Source organism: Falco naumanni, chromosome 4 (genome assembly GCF_017639655.2).
Source record: "Falco naumanni isolate bFalNau1 chromosome 4, bFalNau1.pat, whole genome shotgun sequence".
Lineage (NCBI taxonomy): Eukaryota > Metazoa > Chordata > Aves > Falconiformes > Falconidae > Falco > Falco naumanni.
The window spans coordinates 6,404,796-6,425,882 of NC_054057.1; the positions used below are offsets into that span (position 1 = coordinate 6,404,796).

The following is a 21,087-nucleotide window of genomic DNA, read 5'->3' on the forward strand; positions in this document are numbered from 1 at the left end:
ATGATCTGGATGAGGGGATCAAGTGCATCCCCAGTAAGGCTGCAGATGAGACCAAGCTGGGCAGGAGTGTTGACCTGCTGGAGGGCAGGAAGGCTTTGCAGGGGGATCTGGATAGGCTGGACTGATGGGCCGAGGCCAACACGGCTCAGTGCCGGGTCCTGCACTCGGGTCACACCAACCCCACGCAGTGCTACAGGCTGGGGAAGGGGGGCTGGAAAGTGCCTGGTGGAAAAGGACCTGGGGGTGCTGGCTGACAGCCAGCTGAACATGAGCCAGCAGTGTGGCCAGGTGGCCAGGAGGGCCAGCAGCACCCTGGCTTGTATCTGAAACAGTGTGGCCAGCAGGACTAGGGCAGTGATCATCCACCTGAACTCAGCGCTGGTGAGGCCGCACCTCGAATCCTGTGCTCAGTTTTGGGCCTGTCACTTCAAGAGGAATGCAGAGGTGCTGGAGTGTGTCCAGAGGCTGGGGAAGGGTCTGGAGAACAAGTCTTACAAGGAGCAGCTGAGGGAACTGGGGTTGTTTGGCCTGGAGAGGAGTTGTCTCAGGGGGAACCTTACTGCTCTCTACAACTACCTGAAAGGAGGGTGTAGGCAGGTGGGGGTCGGTCTCTTCTCCCACGTAACAACCAACAGGACAAGAGGAAATGGCCTCAAGCTACACCAGGGGAGGTTTAAATTGGATATTAGGAAAAATATCTTCACGGAAAGGGTGGTCAAGCATTGGAAGAGGCTGCCCAGGGACATGGTGGAATTGCCATCCCCGGAGGTATTTAAAAAACGCATAGATGCAGTGTTTAGGGACATGGTTTAGTGGTGGACTTGGCGGTCCTGGGTTAATGGTTGGACTCAAAGGTCTTTTCCAATCTAAGTGACTCCATGATTCTACGCATGTCTGTACATGCAAGGTGGAAAAAATAAAGGATGGAGGGCAGAAAGATGGTATTTCCAGAAGAGGCATTTTTAAAGCAGTCTTACAATTTCAGGAAGAATTCAAAGGAGAGGGGGGAAAAAAAGGGGCAACTTGTTTCCATGCCCTGATGCCTTGTCCTGTGGGATGTGACACTTCAGGGTCCCCACTCACCTGAGAAAACAGCCTCAGTACTGTCACCCAACACCTGAATGCAGCTTAAGCACACAGGGACTCTCAAACAATCGGTCACTTCACAATTCCTAAAATGTCTGAAATACTTCTAAAGGTTAGATAAAGCAGCAGATAAGATCTTTAAAAGCACAGCCTGCTTTGTGAGACCTAATTTACTGCCAGCTAAACCATGTTGACAGATGGAGGAGGTATTTTACTTTGTGACCAACTAGAAGCAGCAAGCACTATGAAATGCCTTGCATTTTGCTAGAAACTTATATTATTAAACTTGTATGTTAATGTACACTTTGGACAGTTGAGTCTTAAAAGAATAAGAAGTTGTAAAGCAAATGGCATTTCCTGGATAGCCTCAAGGGAATTTTGAATACTGAACTCAGGGTCCCTGGTGGGAAGCAGCAATTTCAGCTAATTAGGGTGAATAGCAAAGTGTTGCATTTGGTCAAAACACTCTGTTAACCCTCATTTTTGTTGGCACCAACAAGAGTCTGGATTTTTTGCCTCTCTCTCTCTTTTTTTTCTTTTTTTTTTTTTTTTTTGTGAATTCACTGCAGGAGTGCAAGGCACACAGCTCACATACATTAGGCAGAAAGTCAAAGGAAACGCCAAAGTTCAACTAAAGTACAAGTAATTAGAACCAGATTCTCTGCTGCTTGTATGTGTGTATTTGATTGTAGAAGTTATTTATAAGCCTCCAAACATTTGAAAAAATAACTATATACTGTAGATCATTTAATTTTTATGTCTCGTCTGGAAAAAAAAGTCTGCTTTTAATCATCTTCCAGGAAAGAGCCAGGAACTGGGAAAGTGGGTCTCAATTGTTTCAATACAAATTTCTCTCTTTCATGTGCCACATAAAACTATACTATAAAATTAAATCCAAAATATCATTGACTCAGCCCTCCCCATCCAATTTTTTTTTAATAAAAAACTTCTTTGAATTTGTCATGCTTAAATAGTTTGCATTGTTACAAGGATTTTTTTTTAAACTGTTTGGAAGACAGACAAGGGGAGAAGAAAAAAAAAAAAAAAGAGTGAGAGAGAAAGAAAACATTATCATGGAGGCTTGCCAGCCTTGACTTAGTAACCTGGCCATGACCCTCCAGCGAGTGTGTGTTTGACCCGGTCACACATGACTCTGGCTGCGTACTGTTGCTGGGTTATAAGTCCCAGATATTTTTACCATATATACAACAGGTGGGGATCACAGACAACAGAAAGAGGAAAACAAAGTCTTCCCTTGTGCAAAGACTCCCATTTTCTTCCTTGCAAAGAAAACAACACAAAGGAAAGAAGTCGCACTACTATTTCACCTATCAGCACTCGCTGTGCTGGATTGTTGTTTTACCCGGGGGTTGACGGCATGGAGGTGGAGTGGGCTGAGGTCAGGAGGACAGAGGAAAAGGCTCAGGGGAAGCCATGTGCAAATGTTAATCAATGTAGAACGAATTACCACAACCAAAAAGCCTTTCCTCCTAGGGCTGGGTATGCATCAAAGTTCAGGAGGGAATGCTTTTTATTACGAGTGAACACAACATACCTGGATTAAAAGATAGACTGCCACAATAACTCCAGATTGAGATATAAATATCAGGATTTTCAGAAGTACTTAAGAAAGTATGTTTTCCATATTTGAGGGCTTCTATATCATTATTTGCATCTTGCTAGGTGCACACATCTGCCTTAAAGCCGTGATGTTAAGTGTAAGTTACTCTATTTTTAATTCTTGATTACAATTTTTCTACCATTGATTTTCATCAAGTCATAGTTCATCTCTACAAGACTGTCTAGACCTTGGGGGAAGAAAAAAAAAAAAGTATTATTTGGGCTGAAAGCCAAGAAAACCTCTAAGTCTTCAGGTTTGCTTTTAGTCTGAAAAGGGGAATTTCACTTTCAACAGGGACACGAGATCAAACTTCGCGACCTGGTTTCTGCTTGAGGGTGCCCAATCCAAATGATCCTTTTCTGTTACTTTTAAAAGCTAAGAGTATCCCACAGGTTTTCACTACGTGCTACTCAGGATTCCTACTGTATGAATAAAGTAACAGTAAAACTAGCAAGAAGTAGAGGTTATGGAGCTCAGAAGCCCAATCTGCAAAGACTTACTAATGGACAAACTGCACACAAGGTCACCTAGAAGATGCCTCAGACCAGGTCATTTTAAAAGCCATACCTAGAGCACAGGCTGCTGCTGCCAATAGCTATCTCAGACAAGGTGCAAGACTCGATAGGTGCAGCTGATTTGGCAGAAGTCTTCAAAGCCAAAGTGCTTTTGCTGTTAGGAGTCTTGTCAGTTAAAGAGCGATACGGACAGCTGGCTTCTGTCCCGTCGCATCTGGGACAAGAGGGGTCCTGCTGAACTCTGCACTCTGCCTTGTGAGTACAAGAAGCAGTTAAGCACACTGTCTGCTCTGATATCCTTACCCTAATGAAGTTCCAAGTACAAATTTGGCCATTGCTCCATTGCAGACAGACATACCATCAGGACAGTATTTTCTTCCCCCACCCTTTGCATCTCATTTGTTTAGACCATACAATATTTCGGGCAGGGTCTCAGAATATGTTGCACAATAACCAGCACTGCAGGACCTTCAAGCGCTACTCCAATGCAAATAATGGTAATGGTTGCGATCCTGCCAAGTCAAAAGATATTTGTAAGAATGAACCTTGAAAGGCCTCCAAAACCTTGAGGGGAACCATTACTTGCAAAGCAGGTCCTTAGAGTGCTTTCATTTTAACTATTTTAGCATTTCAGTGTTAAAATGCAGACTAGCTTCAAAGGATGAGTCAAAAAACCCTCACAAATGCCAAACAACAACAACAAAAAGGCTTCTTCATATTCAGCAAATGCCTTTGTTGTATGTATACCAAGTAGTATTTGACCACCGAAATGGCAGAAAAGAAGCGTTTACACTAGTCTGCTGCATCTCCCCCAGTTTAGAACTGGGAGAGAGCAAGCTGCATCATAGTCCTTCATGCCTTTCATCTACAAAATTGCCAAGTTTCAATTGCCACTCTGTAATGTTAACTAGCAGAGTCATGTAACGTTAAGTCAGCAGAGTCAGTGGATACTAATCTTGGCCATGCAACAGGAGTATAGCCCTCTGAAACCTCTATTTCTGTGAGGTGATTAGGGCCAGGAAATGAAGTTCATCATCTTACTACCAGCACAGCAGAGCTATCCAGATTTGTTTGCAGTAAATCAGAAGACAGCAGCATCTATCTTTCAGTTACCCTTCTGTTCTAGTCTCATAATACAATTTCTGTTCCTTAGCAGCTAACTTCTTCACTTGTAGCACAGATTTCATTATTCCCACAAAGATCAGTTGCCTGGTGAAGGGTGGTCATTCTTCTGTAACATACTTTTCCGTTATGCCACAATCTGGCCTCTTAATTAATCCATTTGTTAATCAATGCAACATCAGTAACCTACCTTCACAGTACCATTTATTCAGGCACTCCAGGGGCCCGACCTGCCAGTGTATCTTCCCAAGTGACATTCCTGCACAGATCACAGACACCCTAAGTGACTCCCCAGGCCCACTATCCCTACCATGCAACACAGCTGGCAGCACTTCTGGCCCTGCCATATTCAGCAGCATGAAGGATCCTGCTCTCTTCTACCTATCTGATCTACAAGCATGGTCCCTGCCACTCCAGTATGTGAATAACCCATAAGCATTCATATTTTAACCTTTGTAACACCTAAGTGAGGTATTCGTCTTACTTTACAAATGGGAAATGGAAGCACTGACGGCCTAAGAGTTTCATTTGCTTGGGTCTTAAATTCCTAGAAAAATGCAAGCAGTACCCAGCCGGTATTTTCAACGGCAATTGAGAACCTAGCTGTAGCTCTAGCAGCGCCTTTGAAACGTAGCCTTACATGTCTTGTCTAAGTTACACACAGGAGACATGACAGAGCAGGGAACTCAAGTCTGTGCTAAGTCCCCCTAATGTGCAGACTCTGAAACACCCCCAAGCCTGCGTGTGCACACCGCCTGCCTGCCAACTGCAAAGCAGGCCAGGGCTGGGTGCCTTCTGCCCCCCAGAAGCCACTGTTGCTGCAGGCAGGGAACTCGAGATGACAAAAGGCTTGTCTTCATTTGCTGATCTCCACAGCTAGCTAAGACCTAACTTCCTGTAAGACTACTCCACCATATATACAATTACACAGGAATGCCCCGGCAGACAACAAACCCGCCCTCAGAGAAGTCCTGAATCTGCACCCATGCACATTGGTGCTGTGTCCCACACAGGCGTAAGCAGCACCAGAAACTGCCACAAAACCCTCTACTCCTGACTATACTGTCCAAGCCAACATCAGCCTCATATACTGCCAAGACATAAGCCTGAATCTACGAGGCTAGTCTTATATATTGAGCATGTATGACCTGGAAATCACCAATGTGTCCTGACCATGTATGCCTGAATGCAAACACCCTGAAACCTTTTTCTGAAGCTGCTGCATCGTTTTGTTGTGTCTCACAGGTATTCTGTGGGACAGCCGTCACTGCAACTACCTCTGGTGCTTCTCCCAGTAAAGTTAGGACTTCTGGCAACTACACACTCTACACACATATTTACTACAGCTAGCTGTAAAGGACAACAAGAAGGCTGCAGCCTCTCTGTAAAAGCACATTCATATTCTGTAGGTTTGCTCAGGAGGATATTTTCAAACAGGAATAAGGTTTACCCTGGTTTGCAATGCCTGGCTCTCAAGCACCAGCTCCGCTAAACCCAGGGGTAGTATGTATAGCTAACATAGGAGATTTCATGTTCACATAACCTTTTCAAAGAAAATTACACTGTTTTTCTGGCTGGGTTTTTTGGGGGGTTTGTTTTTTTGTTTTGGTTTGGGGTTTTGGGTTTTTTTACAGTTATAGCAGTAAAGCAGTTCTACATTTGGGTTTATGTGTCCATGTAGCCAGACAGAAGCATTTACACCTGAGCAAACATGGAAGGCAGAAAGCTTGTCAGGATTAATTGTATCAGGGACAAGAACTGCGTCTGGTTATACCTGTGTTACTCTCAGGACAGTGAGACTTAATGATGTGCTAGTAACTGAGAACAGGAGTGTCTTTCGCTAAATAAATGGCCAGGCAGACACCATGAGGGAGCCAGGGTGAAAGTAAGTGTACAGACAGGATGGCCGGAGGGTTTGGCAGGCACAGCAGAGTTTACAGGGCAACAGCTCATCACTTTGTATTAGGAGCCTACCTTCAAAATGAAAAAGAAAACATGTTAAATGAAAAAAATAAATCATACGGAAAAATGAAGAAAAACATCCGAAAGATGCTAGCTCTGTAGTTTTTTCAGGTCGGTGATTTTCTGCTTGGCCACTACCATGCAAAATTGCATCAGTCTCAAGTGAAAATTCCGCTTTGTTGCAAACAGAAAAAAAAGGATCTTCTTTAAAAAACGTTTACAATTGTGCTATCATTTGCACAAAGTTAGATTTTTCCTTAAAAATTAACGTTTCTTACAATTCAGTCCCCGTTTGCTTTACCAGTGAATTCCCAAGGTCAGATTCTCATCTGGAGCATAGTGGCATAGGCAAAGAAGTGACACAAATGTACAGAGAATGAGGACTCTGGCCTCTTTACTCCTTATTTATGAAAATGAAGACTATTTCTGTAGCCTACTGATACAACTGTGGCGTCACAAATTCAGCATATTTTCCCTGCAGGATGAAAAGTAAGGAAAAAAAGGCACATTGTGCGGGATAAAACACTTAAAAATAAAAGGGGTCTGATTCTTTTTTCAGATCTCTTTTATGGTGTTGTCACCCCACCAATTCCAAGGAGGACTCTTGACTTGTAAACATAAATGGGAGAAAACTCAGATCCAGTATCTTCAAAATTAAATAAAAATTGCAAGGGAAATGAAATAGTTACTATAATCCCTACACACATCCAGATATTTTACCAAGTCATAACTTCTCCATTTATAGTTATTAAATGTTTTACAGTGTTTTGAAGACTTTCTTTTATCTTCAAATCTTTTCAAGCATCCAAATAGAATAATTCAGAGTATACTAAAGGAATGATTTTATTCTTCAAAACTTGCCTTCTATCCAAGTTGGTATTAGTTTTCAGTATGTCTGCCAAATATTTTTTTTATTTTCTATACATTCAACATGTTCTTATGACACCATTCATCATGACTTTTTGCTGTGGCTTGAATCCAGCATTAAAATGAGTGTTTTAACATCTTTAATCATGCAATACTATTACACAGTTGTTCAGTACCACATGAACAAATTACAACTGTTGTGCTCTATTTGCAAATGCAGTAAAACTGACTTGCTGTGTGATATTTTACCTATCATTTTATTTCTCAAACTTTAGGACCATTAATTCAGAACATTTCGATCTTTAGATGTTCTCAAATCTTAAAATTAATAGAGTGACTCAACAAGAGCCAATTCAGTGATCAAAACTGCTTCGAGTAAGTATAGTAGCAGTTAAAATGCTTATCATCCCAATTAATTTGTATTACAGCCACACTGCTGGATATCACTAATTGATTTATATACCCTCCTTTCTATACCCATTTACAAGGGCAATTATGAACTCCATCACATATGTTTAAATGGGTTACATTAGAATAATATCCAGAAACTAGGCTGCTGAGAGCTTAAAATCTTTAAGAACAGGTAAATTCTTCATTAATGGGTATGCTATCAATCCACTACAAATGGCCTATAACCTTTAAGGTGGTACACAGTACTAATGTTTTACTTTTCATGGGCAGTTTAGGGTTGACTACAATGATGAACTCCACTGCTATTTTTAATTGTTTTGAAAATTGCATATTATAGGCAGCAATAAACACTTACAAATTAGTATTATACCATCTACAGCTTTCTGCAAGGCATGGTTTCTATAAACAAGTTAAAATGCATACATCTGTAAATAATAAGTATAAGTATGCTGAATTTAATGAATAAGGGCACTAAAAGAAATTGAACAGTAGGGGTTCAGCAATTAGAGTAACTGCCCATTTTATTAAAAATGTATTGTTTCCAGCTTTCGCTTTAGAAGGCTTTTATTGCTCTGCTAATTCTAAGTTTTGATTTCCTTCGAAAAGGAGATCTAACTCTGTATTTTCTTTGACAACCCCTTGTCACACAGCCACTTGCTTTTTTTACAAGGCAATGGACAACTGTGAAGCTTTATATATCTCATTGCTTGGCGTCTCAGTCTCGGGCCCTTGCTGCAGACCTTTTTTTGGCATTATGCCACCCAGAGGTATGATTCTTTATTGAGTAAGGTTTCATCCCACAGTGGAGCTGGGACGAAACCTGCTGAGCCAGCAAACCCCAGGCAGCCGTCCCCCGGCCCATTCCCAGAGGTTACCAACCCTTCAGGCGGAGCGGGGGAAACAGCACATGTCCAGCTTCCCAGCCATGCGGCTGCAAAACAGGGCCATTTGCTGAAGCTGGCAAGGCTCAGGGCTGTGAAATGGAGCCCTGAGTCTCTTCCTGCTGGGCAGCAGCAGCCTCCTGCAGAGGACAGGGCAGCGCGTAGACTGCGAGAAGCAAAGGTAGCTTCTTAAACCAAGCAGCCCACATCTCCTATGCCCCTAATGTTACTGCAGTGAACCTTCTGGGGTACCTCTGCTTGTATACAGGTGTTTTACTCTCGTGTAGCTTACTTCTCGAGTAAGTGTTAAGACTGTTCTTTACACTTGCCTAACTGCACCCACACTGCTACATTGCTGCACTGCTGCAACTACCGGGTTATAATTAAAACAATAAATTATTTCCATTTAGACATGACATAATAACAGAAAAAATGGCTTTCATCACTTGAGTGTATCTGCAAACTAGAAGGGCAGCCAGACCAAAACTTAACCTTTCTGACATCCTCCAGCACACATACATTTACAGCATCTGAGACCAAAACAGGGACAAACTCTGTCCTCCTTCATCGCCTCAGCATGCCAGACCAGGACAGCGCATTACTAAGAGCAGCTCACCTCAACATTTCTGATGCTAACATAAGAAATTCAAGTTTATGGAATATTTAAGAACTAAACATTGCCAATATCTTTTGAGGGGGCAAATAAAATATACGGTTTATCAAGCCATAATGCTTGCCTAAGTGGAATTTCAATATTTCTGAATAGAATACCTGCCAGACAAAAAATAACACAGTTCAGAAGGTACCATGAAAAACTAAGACACTACCAGATTCCCTCTCCTCATAATTCTCAGTCCTTGTCATCAAGTTTACACATAGTATTTTATTTAAAAAAAATTTATAGGTGCATTTTACTTTCCACTGATGCTGTTAACCTGGCAAACATCTCCCTGCCCCTTTCACAGTAGGTGCAGCAGAAGCTGAAAGCTGGGAGGGAGTTTGGTGTCCCAGAGCCAAGCGGTAGCAGCACTGTTGACTGTGGCTCAGAGCACACCTCCACTCCCTGCCTTAAGACCACAGATCAATAAAGTAAGACATTCACAAGAGACTGGAAATAAGATGAGTATCGCAACTGGAGAGAACATTTTCCAGTACTCTGTTCTCCTATTCTCTACCTGCAGTGGATTTCTGATTACTCTTGGAGTGAGGAATGATTATAATTTGACCTGTATGTTGTCTGTCAGTACCATTCTCATTTGGAAGAGAAAAAATATGCGCACAATGTACTGCAGGCAAACACATATGTGCTATCAGTATTTCCTAGACACCTGGTCTTTCTTATTCAATACCTACCTTCAACAACGACTTGGGGTTTTTTGCCCAGCTAAGCTGCTCACTATTGACTGCAATAACCCAACAAGACACTAATATCCTAACAGGGAAAATGTCAACTGTACTTTATATAGAATATGGCGAAAAGGAAATGCAACATTCAGTCCTGACATCTGATGTCCCAAGAAACTAAAGCTGAAGCTTACACTTTGAAAAAGGGATGTTACCTTTTTCAAGTGAGATTCCATTCCAGAAATCTTCTGGCTTTATTCCGTGCTTTAGTAATTTTAAATTTCTATATTCTGATTATCCAACATTACACATATGCATATACGTACATTTCATAAAACATACCAGGGCGGGGGAAGGATATTCCTGTCATGTTTGAGAGATTTGGGCCATCATTTCCTGTAGAAATTAATCTCATTTTTACAAATGCTTTTAAAGTTGTCATGGTTGGAAAGATATGTTACTAAACGTAAATTAATTCAGTGCCATCTTCCTGAATTTGCTGAAGGACAGCTTTAGTGCCTCTGCTGATACCAAAAGGATTCCGAAGCCACAGCTAAGTATTATTGACAACACACCAAGGCTATTAAAAAAATTGTGGATAGTAGTGAAACTGCCTATAAGACTATCCATTTCGCTTTAAGTCCCAGAAAACCTCCAACCTGTAGCACTAGTACTTCAAGGAGTAACTGTGACAAGGCAGAGCAGCCATTTTAAGGAATTAGTAAAATATAACAGCACATCATTGCTTTTAATTTCTCAGTATTTGCGCAAGTCTGATAACTGTACAGCAGCATATAATCACCCAAAACTGTAACACACCCAGCTAAGTTTTCCACTGAGTAAGTTTAGTATGCTTTTCTTTACTTCCCTTCCCTTTCTAAGGTCTGATCTTGTTTTGTCTCTCATTACATGGACCTCCCGGAAATTTTGGGAAATCTTATTAGTTCTTTTCCCAAACTTTATTCCACCAGATACAAAAAAATTGCCATCCAAAGATGACAATCTATAAAAATAGTAACTAGAAAAAGAGTAAACTGCGAACTCGAGAAGCTCACCTCTAACCAATCTACTCTGGGATCAACTCCTACAGGCAATCCCAGTGAGTGGGCAATCCTAGTGGGACAGAGGCAAATTTTGGAAAGCTCTCACACCATCCAGACACAGGGGTGATCCTGCTGTTTCACTGCACCCCTGCATGTGCAAACCAGTTTGCCTGATCATTGCCTCCTATTGTTTCCTGAGATAAGCAGGGCCCCAGTGAACAATTAAAGCTTTCAATAAATAATCTGTAAGCACATTCATTTGATTTACTGTTATTTGATACAGCAGTTAGTTTCAATGGGGCAGTTACTATTGATCACATAAAGTACTACAGACAAACATGAAACACTTCCAGAACTTCATGGGTTATTACTCTTTATCTGCCACTCATCTGGGTTACTTGTAATGGTTGCAAAATTTAAAATCAATAACAACAATTAGCGTTCTGTATACTCTCAGGAATGAATCATATGAAATATGTTTTGTTACAAAAATGAAAGGCTGGAGAGCTTGCAAACATGGAAGACTATTGCAAGTAGCAAAACTCTTAAAGTAATTTCTCCTGGTATTATAAAGCATCCAATAAAGGGGGTAAAGAAAAGAAAAAAATAGGTATTTTAAATGCACCTGCAAACATTCACACAATTACAAAAGGGTATCGGTAAGATTTTCAAAGTAAATTGGGAATACAACTTTCAACTAAGCTGGTGAGAAAGAGGCAACAATTTTTCTCTAAGAAAATTCCACTACAAGCCCTACAATTTCATACTCACTCCTTGACCTCTACAGGAGTTTTGGGTTGTTAACAATAGCTCCTATGTAGGGAATTGAAGACATAGAAAAAGGTCTGAATCCTCTTCCCACTAACTTTTACTGGGGAGTCTATCACCAAAACAAGAAGTTATCTAAATGTAAGAAATTAAAGCAAAATGGAATTAATAAAGCTGGAAACTGATCGTAAATGTATGTCAAAACCCACCTTTTCTCTTAGCTTCAGATTCATAAAATCATTTGTGAATCTAATGAAATGCATGAAAATAACAGTATTTTGAGATTTCTGCTAGAGTAATAATTCTAGATAATTAAAATGCAAAGCAATAAGAGAAATGTTTTATCATTAAACTGTAACCAGAGCTCTGTGTGAAATCATCCATTCAGAAGACTTGTTTTTCATCAATTATTTGTTATTTATCTGATGTAAATATAAGAAGGTCTAATTAAAATGTATGACTCCTTATGCAGCTTCTTGTCATTAAGACCAATGAAAGCATTCTGAAGACCATAATGAAATAATTATGTTTGCCTTTAAGAATCCTCTTCAACAACACATGGCAGTACTACACTAAATTAAAACATCAGGAACTAAATTTCTCTTGCATCTATTTCCATTTTCACTAATTATACCCCCAAGCTTTCCAATAGACCAGGCCCTAAAATTCTTTTGAAGCTGAAACAGCCTAAGGAGCAGCAGCCTTTTCATAGTAATGGACTTTGATGAAAAAAACAAAGGTAATGCAGCCTTAGAAGCATTAATATTTCAAATAGAGTTATCATGTGAAAATATGTGTTTATTTGAAAAACGGGGAGAAGACTGTTGGTAAAGAGCCAAATACGTGTTCCAGAGAAACCGATACTCTGATTTAATCTCGTTTAATTGCGTCATTCCTTCCTCACCTCTTTTCGTCAGAGTATTTTCTTGTTCTGCGCAGAAATTAAGGTTAGTGAAAACATAACAGATATGGTATTACTGGGCAGTGTCAGTGTATCATGCTGTAACTTAGCTCTGCTTTCACATTTTGATAAGGGTGAAAACAGCCCCTGTGAACAATTGCAGCGTTCATACTGCACTCCATTTCAGGGAAAGGGGAACGGCTATTTTTCCAAACTGCCTTCAGATATGCAGTGCTTCCTAACACATAGCTCGTGCTTCAACCATGAAGTCTTGCAGGACCTCTCCAAAACACAGAGAAAGGAAAGGACTGGGATAAGAAAAAAAAAAAAACCACAAAAACTACAGAAGGATGTGAGTCAGCTCTGACTTCTCACAGGCAGCCGAAGGCTTTGTTTCAAAACTTTGAGAGATAATGGAACCTTCTTGGTGTGGTCTCAGAGAAGTGAATGTGGCAATACACGCAAAGTGCAGAAAGATGAGCAGTTCACATACCTAACCTGCATAGCATGTGACGATACATGCAATTCGAAAAACACAGCTGGAATGTGCTCTCTAAACAGAGACAGGAAGGCTGAGGTTCACTGGGCAATGAGGACTTGGGAAAAGTATAGTCTCCTGTTAGTCCCCCTCATCAGACACATTGCACAAGTATCTGAAAGACAGATAATTTGCCATTTGTTCTTCATTTTCCATCTTGGTGTTCAAAGCGTGAGGCGGAAAGTGAGGGATCTTTAAGAAAGACAGGTCATCTGAGACTTTCCAGCCAGCCACCAAGATATATACCCTGATCCAGTAACTAACAGAATTTCTTCCTCAAATGCATGAAAAGAAGAAAACCAAACAACAAAGCCATGCGAAGGAATACTCTGACAGATGAGGGGAAAAAAGGAAAACCTCTTCAGACCAGAAGCTGAGAGGCAGAACTATGAACAACTGCTTTAAAACAAGCAACACACACACCCCTCCTCAGGGCCTGATCTTAACAATAAAAAAAGCTCACATATGCGTGCCTTTTTTAGCTAGTCCTTTGATTTGTGCCCCAAGCCAAAAATGCAGATTGGTGGATCACTGCTCTCTGCTAGGAAGGAAAGGTTTGTAGAGAAGATAGGATCTCTGATTAAAGCAACCCAGGGAGTTGCGCAAAAAAACCCAGGCAGTCGAGCTTTGGGGGACACAGGCATTTCCCTGCGCCTGAATCAGGAACCTGGAAAAAGCATCTGCGTGCGGATCAACTGCCTCAGCAGCCGCAGCCCCTGCCAAGGGGAAGAGAAGGTTTGCATGTATCGCCAGGTGGCACTGTGACACAGTTTTCCAACTCCTTTTTCTTTGTGTGCGAGTGAATGTTCAGTCTTGGAAAGACAAGCAACGCTGGTCTTCATTGTGGGGTTTTGGGTACAAGATAACGAATTAAGGAGGTACTCGGGAGATGGAGAGAGGCGAGCAGTGGAGGAGCCTGCCCCCTGCCCCGGGCTCTGCCCATGGCCAGTCCCCAAGCAACAGTGCTGGAGGCAGGAGGAGGCTCCGAGACCCCCGAAAGCCAGGGTACGGCAGAGCCATGCCTGAACACCTCTATCTCAGATCGGTATTTGTGAACAAGTGATATATTTATATCAACTCAGATGCTGTTACACCCACTTATCATGCAGGAACCTGGGAATCCTCCTGGTATCAGTCACCAGCTGGCAGAGGAGTGATTCTGGTACAAGACTGGAAGACGACAAGGAATTCTCATAAGAAAAGAGATACACACCTCTACATGATGTGCTGCTGCACCACCAGCCAGCTGAGCGGAGAAGACCACTGGAATGGTGTAAAGGCCATTTCAGGAACTCACCACAAGCTGCATTCAGATAAAAAAAATCACAGGATTCGAGAAATTTTTTGTGTTATTTGACTGTTTCGTGGTTGTTGTTTTTTTGTTTGGTTGTTTGGGTTTTTTTACCAAACCATTCCTTCCACTGTTTGTATCTCACAGGCACAAATGGCTTTCTAGAACTGAAGAACCCACTGAAGGAAATCTCAAACTGTGGCAGTTGACTCTGGTTGGTGCAACACCAGACAGCATGTTTAATTGCTCCACACCTCTGCTATATATCTTTAAAAGGAGAATGATCCTTCTTTCTTTCTAAGAACAAATACAATGTTGGATGTTCATCGTGCTGAACATCCAGCGCAACGGCATGAGCTTTTATTGGTGTTTCATAGAAGTACTGGTACATAAATACACTAAGGGCTCATGCATACGACCACACTGTGTCTGAAACTCTTATTAAAATCTAGGGTGGAGGGTTGAATGTATTTAAGTGCTTCACTAGTTAAGACTCTAAAAGACAAAAATAAACTTAATTTGTCATTTTATTGCTCAAAGAGCCTTGCTAAAAACACTATGTGAGTCTAGAGAAAAATATTATGGTTCAATGGAAAGAGATCCTCCAAACCATTAAAAGAAACTAAGCGGTGCTAAAAGAACCTCTTTGTTGCAAGACATTTCTCTGCTCTCCTTCTTAGGGGGTCCACTAAGAGAGTAAAATGTATGTCACTGAAAGTGCATACAATAGAAAACCCTTCGAACTACGGATGGACTTTAACATCGTATCTTTAGTGGTGAAGATCCAGAGCACTCTTGAGAATTTATAAATACTCATTCAAACCTTAACCTATTAAACCTACACAAGTGTTGCTTGCATGTGTATATTTAACTTACATAGCTTTATAATATTCAGTTTATATATGGTATAAGCAGGGGAGAGAAAAATCACCTTGTCCAAGGGGAACAGAAGGTATATTATATACTCTGTGTCTAGGATTCTTTACACAGACTTGCTGGATTATATTTCCATCTCTCTTAACAAAAGTATTTGAAGAAGCTGTAAGGCTCAAACAGAACGTTAAAAGAAAGTGGGGTCAGTTATATAAGGGCTGGCATTAGTTAAGTTTTTTTCAAACCCACTTCCAAATAAAGGGACAAAGAAGAGAACATTGTGGGAATGTGTTTCTAAACCACATGATATCCTTATCAGATTGTCATGTACAAGGGAGGTTCTCACACAGGGACCCCATGCTGGTGAGCTGCCGTGAGCTGCCCCGTCACATGATGCAAGTTCTCCGCTCCTATTCAGATTACTAAAATGAGCTGAAGGAAGCTAGGTTTTCCCCTCCTCCCTCCCCCCCAAAATAAGCAAAATGCACAGTGACCACAGTCATATTAATTTGCTGCCACTGGGAAAACAATCCTGAGCAGCTGGTAATGATGAGTGAGTGTATGAAGAAGAAAATCTAGCTATTAAAATAGATACTACAAGTTTGAAACTGTCTCAGATTAATATCTGATGAGCAGACTTTAACACAAGGAAGCAAACAGAGAATCAGAGAAATCTGTCAGACAAAATAAAGAGAGAAAATTGTAAATTTATATAAAGGGAGCAATATGTTTTTATGAACAAGTCCTACTTTGTCTTCTAAGTGTCTCTATTTCTACTGTTAATGCTGTGAACTCTGTCACTGATTTACTTTTTCATATACTTTAGGGGAAGTGGGAAAGTCCTTTAAATTTTTTTAGTATTAAATGCAGGTTCTAAATAGTATTTGGTCATTTAAATATGTGGCCTGTTTTTAAAAGTGCTGAGGGAGCTCCTAGATGCTCAGCATATTTGGAAATGAAGCCATGAAATGTGGATTTAGGATGCTAACTTCAGGCTACTGTTTCTGACATTCTTAACTTTTGAAACACATTTTGCTCGTGCAACGATGAATTAATAAAATCCCAGACCTTAGATTATTTTTAAAAAGACAGTTTAAAATCTACAGTTTTGGATTAAAGTTCTTTACTGATCACAGTTAGGAGAAACAGCTAAGATTACTGTGACTTAAAAACTGCACAGAAGAATCATTTCCACATGATACCAGTTTGTTTATCTTGTGCCTAGAATATGGTTCTCAAAAAGGCAGCAGCAGTCGAAAGACATTACTCTTGGTTTGCCTGTCTAGAAAATCCAGTTTTGCTATCCTCCTGCTTCAGCTTTTTCTTGAGGTACAGAGAAAATAATTATTGTTACTTTAGAATAGTTTTGAGCGTTTTGTGGCTTGTATTTTCGTGGTTCCATTTGGTTTGAAAGGGCTTGGATTTCAGCAAGAAGTGGCATGGGTCACAGTGCATGGGGACAGACTTCATGCACGTGAGCAAAGGTCAAAATCAATCATAGCTTTGTATTTCCAGGCCTATTACTTTTGGCAGTTTACCCTGCCAGAAGGGGCTAAAATATCTGCTTCCCAAAAGGAGTAAAAGTCAACAGGGGGCAATAATATAATCAGCTTCTCGACCACGCAGCAACAAGAAAGGAGGGAAAAGGATCTCCTCCTTGTCGTAGCCACTAAACCATCTAAACGTTAGATGCAATATTTTCAGCAAAAAGTTGAAAGATTTCACAGCACAGTGACTTGAAAAGGACAATAGGCCTATTTAGGCAATTATATTATGCAGGCTTTGTTATTAGGCAGCCCTGCTCAGTCCCAGAAAGTCTGGATAATCAAAAGTGTCCAAGTACAGGAAGGGGAAAAGTACAACCCCACCCTCCCACACAGCGGCTGCCAGGACCTCTGGATTTGAAGGGTAAAGTCTATTTACCAAAGCTCCTTGGCCATTTTATACATCAACTGATATCCTTTCCTCATGGGGTTGTGCGCGACAGCCTAGCAAAGCTCTGGAAAGCCCTCCGAAACCACAACTAATTTGGCCCCAGCCGCCCGCCCCTGTAAACTCGCTGCTCAGAGGCTGCTGCCAGCCTCCTAGGCAGAAACTACAAGGGGGAGCAGGGTGCTCCCCCCCACTTGCATGCATACCGGCACTGGCCCCCACGGCCAAACAGATCTGGAGACTCATCGCAGCTGTGCTCTGCTTTTGAGGTCTCAATAGGATGGGGCACGGCACAGCCGACCGCAGCAGACAGCAGTCCTTCTGAGCACAATGTCCCTTTCACAACCCTGCTCCCAAATCTAAATGCTGGCTGTGTAACACAGCCGTACTTCATCGGCTGCGTAAAGAGTGGTGTATAAATTAGGCCTGAGCAAAAAACAGTCATTTGGGGTGTTTAGGGGAGGTGGAAGCATAATCCGCTGACCGGGGCACCTCGCTCCCTGTGCACCTCTAAGCAAAGCCCTTAGCTCGGCCGGGCTGCAGTGCAGGCACGATGCACGCATGGTTAACGAAGGCGGCTCAGCAGTAAGTGGGGATTTAACTGGATGTGAGGATGACTAACTTCACTGTCTGAAACATTATCTCTCTCTTTCAACTCCTTAACTTCACGGTAACCTCTCTTTGAGGCAGCGCCCAGCCAGCCTGGCTTTGTTCTGACAAGTTGCACCTTTGCTGCAGACTCATTAGGCAAGAAGGGAGTCACCCAAAGATACACTGCTTTTCCTTCAAGCTTATCCCACCCTGACTTCACTAGCGAACACCTTTCGTAATTTCTGTTTGCAGGAGTTTTTGACAGTGGTGCGTGTCCATTAGAGTTCTCCTGTGCCAGCAGCTGAATCAAGCTAACCATGTCAGTCTGTGTAAAGAATAGTTGTTCTCATTTCAATTAATTTGAAAGAAAAATATCCCTGTACAATTTTTTTTTTTTTTTTAATGAAGGGGATCAGAAACAAACACTTTTCATCACATATTTCAGAGCATTAAGCTACAAGTATAAAAATTTAAACAAAGACTGCATCCCTAAGCAAATCAGTCCTAGTGATTTGGCTGTAAAGTTTATAGATGAACTTTAAAGAAAATAACCTCGTTCAAACAGATCTTGCCTTCTGGGCACTAGCAAACACACCTGCAGCAATTTGATACTTGGGAATGCAGATTAAAAGTCCTTCACTTCAAAATGTTTGTTTTTAAATTCAGAAAGATGAAAGAAAATAAAGTACTGAGCTTTTTTCTGTTGAGTGCAGATGTTTCCAGTGCTTGCAGGGAACAAGAACCTGACCCAAACATTGCAATAATCCGGAATTCAGAAGGAAAATGCATGCCTTTTGGAGTCCCATCTTCAGGAGCTTTCTGAACATTAATACCTGCTAGATCCTCTCCAGGCAAACACTTCCCACCAAACTGAAATAAGAACCGTGTACTCCACAAACCTTGACATCCTATTATGTCCCGCTGGCATATCCTTAACTTTTGCCTTCATCAAATTTCTTTTTCTCCTAAACCTAACAAAATGCGGTAGGCAGTAGTCTTCTACTTGATAAAATTAGCTGAAACACTACATACTGCCAAACAAACTTACCAGTGTTTTGGGCCTGCTCATTTGTTTTTCTGCCTGTTTAATTAATGAAGACTAATGAAGACTTTTTTTAATAGGTTTTTCCAAGGTCAAATTGCCATTCCTTGCAGCTCTTCTCTCAGGGTCTGTCCCATTCCCACTTCTACAATGTTTAGTTAGCTCACACTTCACCAGAAGTTACTGGTTTTCTTTTAGTATTTGTTGTCACCGCACTACAGGAAAGATGAAAATTCTACTTTACATAAAAAAATAGAAAATACTCATTCTTGCAATCTTAAGTCTTTTGTCCTCTTAAGAACTGTTCTTGTCTAATTTGATTACACTGACCTGATTTTTATCTTACAAGAAAAGGAGTGAGAACAGACTCATGATTAAAAGCGCAGTCGGTTCTACTCTCATTTCTGAGTCCATAGTTTTCTTTGCAAATAAATAATTCGTTTTTAAACCTACAACGATATAAACTAATATCACACAAAACATAAACACATACCAGTGCAAAACTAGGTGTTTTCTTGTGTGCTTGTAACACATCTTGTGGTATACAGTGGCTAACATTTGCGTTGCAAACCCGTAGCAGGTTTTTCCTCCCACAGAGGGGAGGCAAAAAAATACCACACAAGTTAAGGTCATGTTTGGGTTGCGCCTTACCCTCTATTTTTACTTTGCAGACCCTCATGGACTAGAAAATTTGTGATGCTGCAGGAGTACACTTGCTTAGTGAATCATAACGGGATTAACATACTGAAGATGTGCTGAAGTTGGAGACCTACAGCATTCTGCCCTAACCCCTGCAACAGCCAATTTTGCCAGCATTTTAGTTGACGCCCTGATGCTGTCTGGGATTGTTACTGGCCTGTTCAAGAGTCTGCACAATCCATGTATTATTCCCTCAACAACCATTTACCTTTTACTCTACAATCACGTCTCTATCAATATTTCTAAGGCCTAAAGCGATGGCTGCAGGTGTACTGCTTTTATGGCAGAGCCAAAAATAAAACAACAAACTAGACCAAAAAAACCTATCTATTACAGGTCTAATAATTTACAAATTTCACTACAATTACTTTCCATTAAATCACAGAGGTCTTCATAAAACTAGAAAATCAGGAGACACTTGAGTCAGAATTAAACATTGGTGTCTTTGTATTTATAAGTACTGGAGCAACCTTTAAACCATTAAAAGCTTTCTGGACCACAAAATTTCTGGTTTTGTCATTATTGTCATGAGATGCAAGGTAAAATCTTACATGCTGTGGGAACTTCAGTATTTTATAATCCGTTTACATATGTTTACCTACACACATAAAGTGCTTATGCTTTCTTCAAAATTAAAACCAAAACTTGCTCTAGAAATCAAAGAGAATTCTTCATTTGGACCCAAACTAAATTGCTCTTCCACATTTCTATACCATTAGCTTTCATAGTTCAAATTACAGCCACTGTATTATGATTCAGGTTTCTGCCTGATTTTAAATTCCCATGCAGTGAAGATTAATCCTATTGCCTACAAAGTTATGAGACTGGATTCCTGAATGCATTTTCCTGTATTTTTTATTTACTCTTGTTAATATGAGTTTCTTTGATTAGCTAAACTTTGCTGTTATCAACACTTGCCTCTTATCACAGGCCCTAGGCAAATGACATATTTACCACTCATTCCATTCTGATAAGGGTAATCCTGTGTTTAACTTGCCCAAGAACAAACACCATATATTTTGTTTTTAAGAAACCTGCTTCTAGGTATTAACAGCGTACAAAAGAATGAGCAGGACATTTTAAAACCAGAAGTTATTTAAAGAATATTTTGTGAATGCAAGCTTTTAACGACAGCATATGCCTCCTACTCCAGGAAAGTTTATTTAATTCCAAGTTTCCGCAATATCACCACTGAACTTACATTAAAGTTTAAACCATGGAAGGAGGAAAACACATTTTTAGTAAAACATCTGTTTCGGGTTTTTTGTTCCCCCTAACTGATGTTCTCCCATAGCTAGCAACATTATTTTGAAGTAAAAGCTTTGTTTCATATCTTATTTAAAGCATTTTGAAAACAGCACGGAGAAAATAAACATCTCATGCTGAACCTCACAGTCTCATTTTAACTGTAAAGACAGCAAAACATTTTCGGTGTTGTAGGCTGGTAGTCACTAATTTTTACAATTCTGTTTTCATTACTCAACCCACACAAACGTCATATGGTGACTGAAAACTTTTGAGCAGAGTGAAAAAACCCTCTATTTCACCAAATATATTTAATTTATTTTTCAATTCCCCCCTCCACTCCTTCGAGATAAAC

The 21,087-nt window shown here is 40.7% G+C and overlaps 1 protein-coding gene across 4 annotated transcripts in view; it reads right to left on the bottom strand.

Annotated features, from left to right (window-relative positions):
- Positions 1 to 21,087, bottom strand: part of RARB (retinoic acid receptor beta) — a 333,110-nt gene that overhangs the window by 70,991 nt on the left and 241,032 nt on the right. The window contains exon 2 of one of the 4 annotated variants that reach the window (XM_040593377.1): positions 14,273 to 14,362. The exons of the other annotated variants lie outside the window; for them this stretch is intronic. Within the exon in view, the coding sequence (XP_040449311.1) occupies positions 14,273 to 14,362 (90 nt within the window). The remainder of the gene's footprint in view (positions 1 to 14,272; positions 14,363 to 21,087) is intronic. 4 annotated transcript variants of the gene reach the window in all.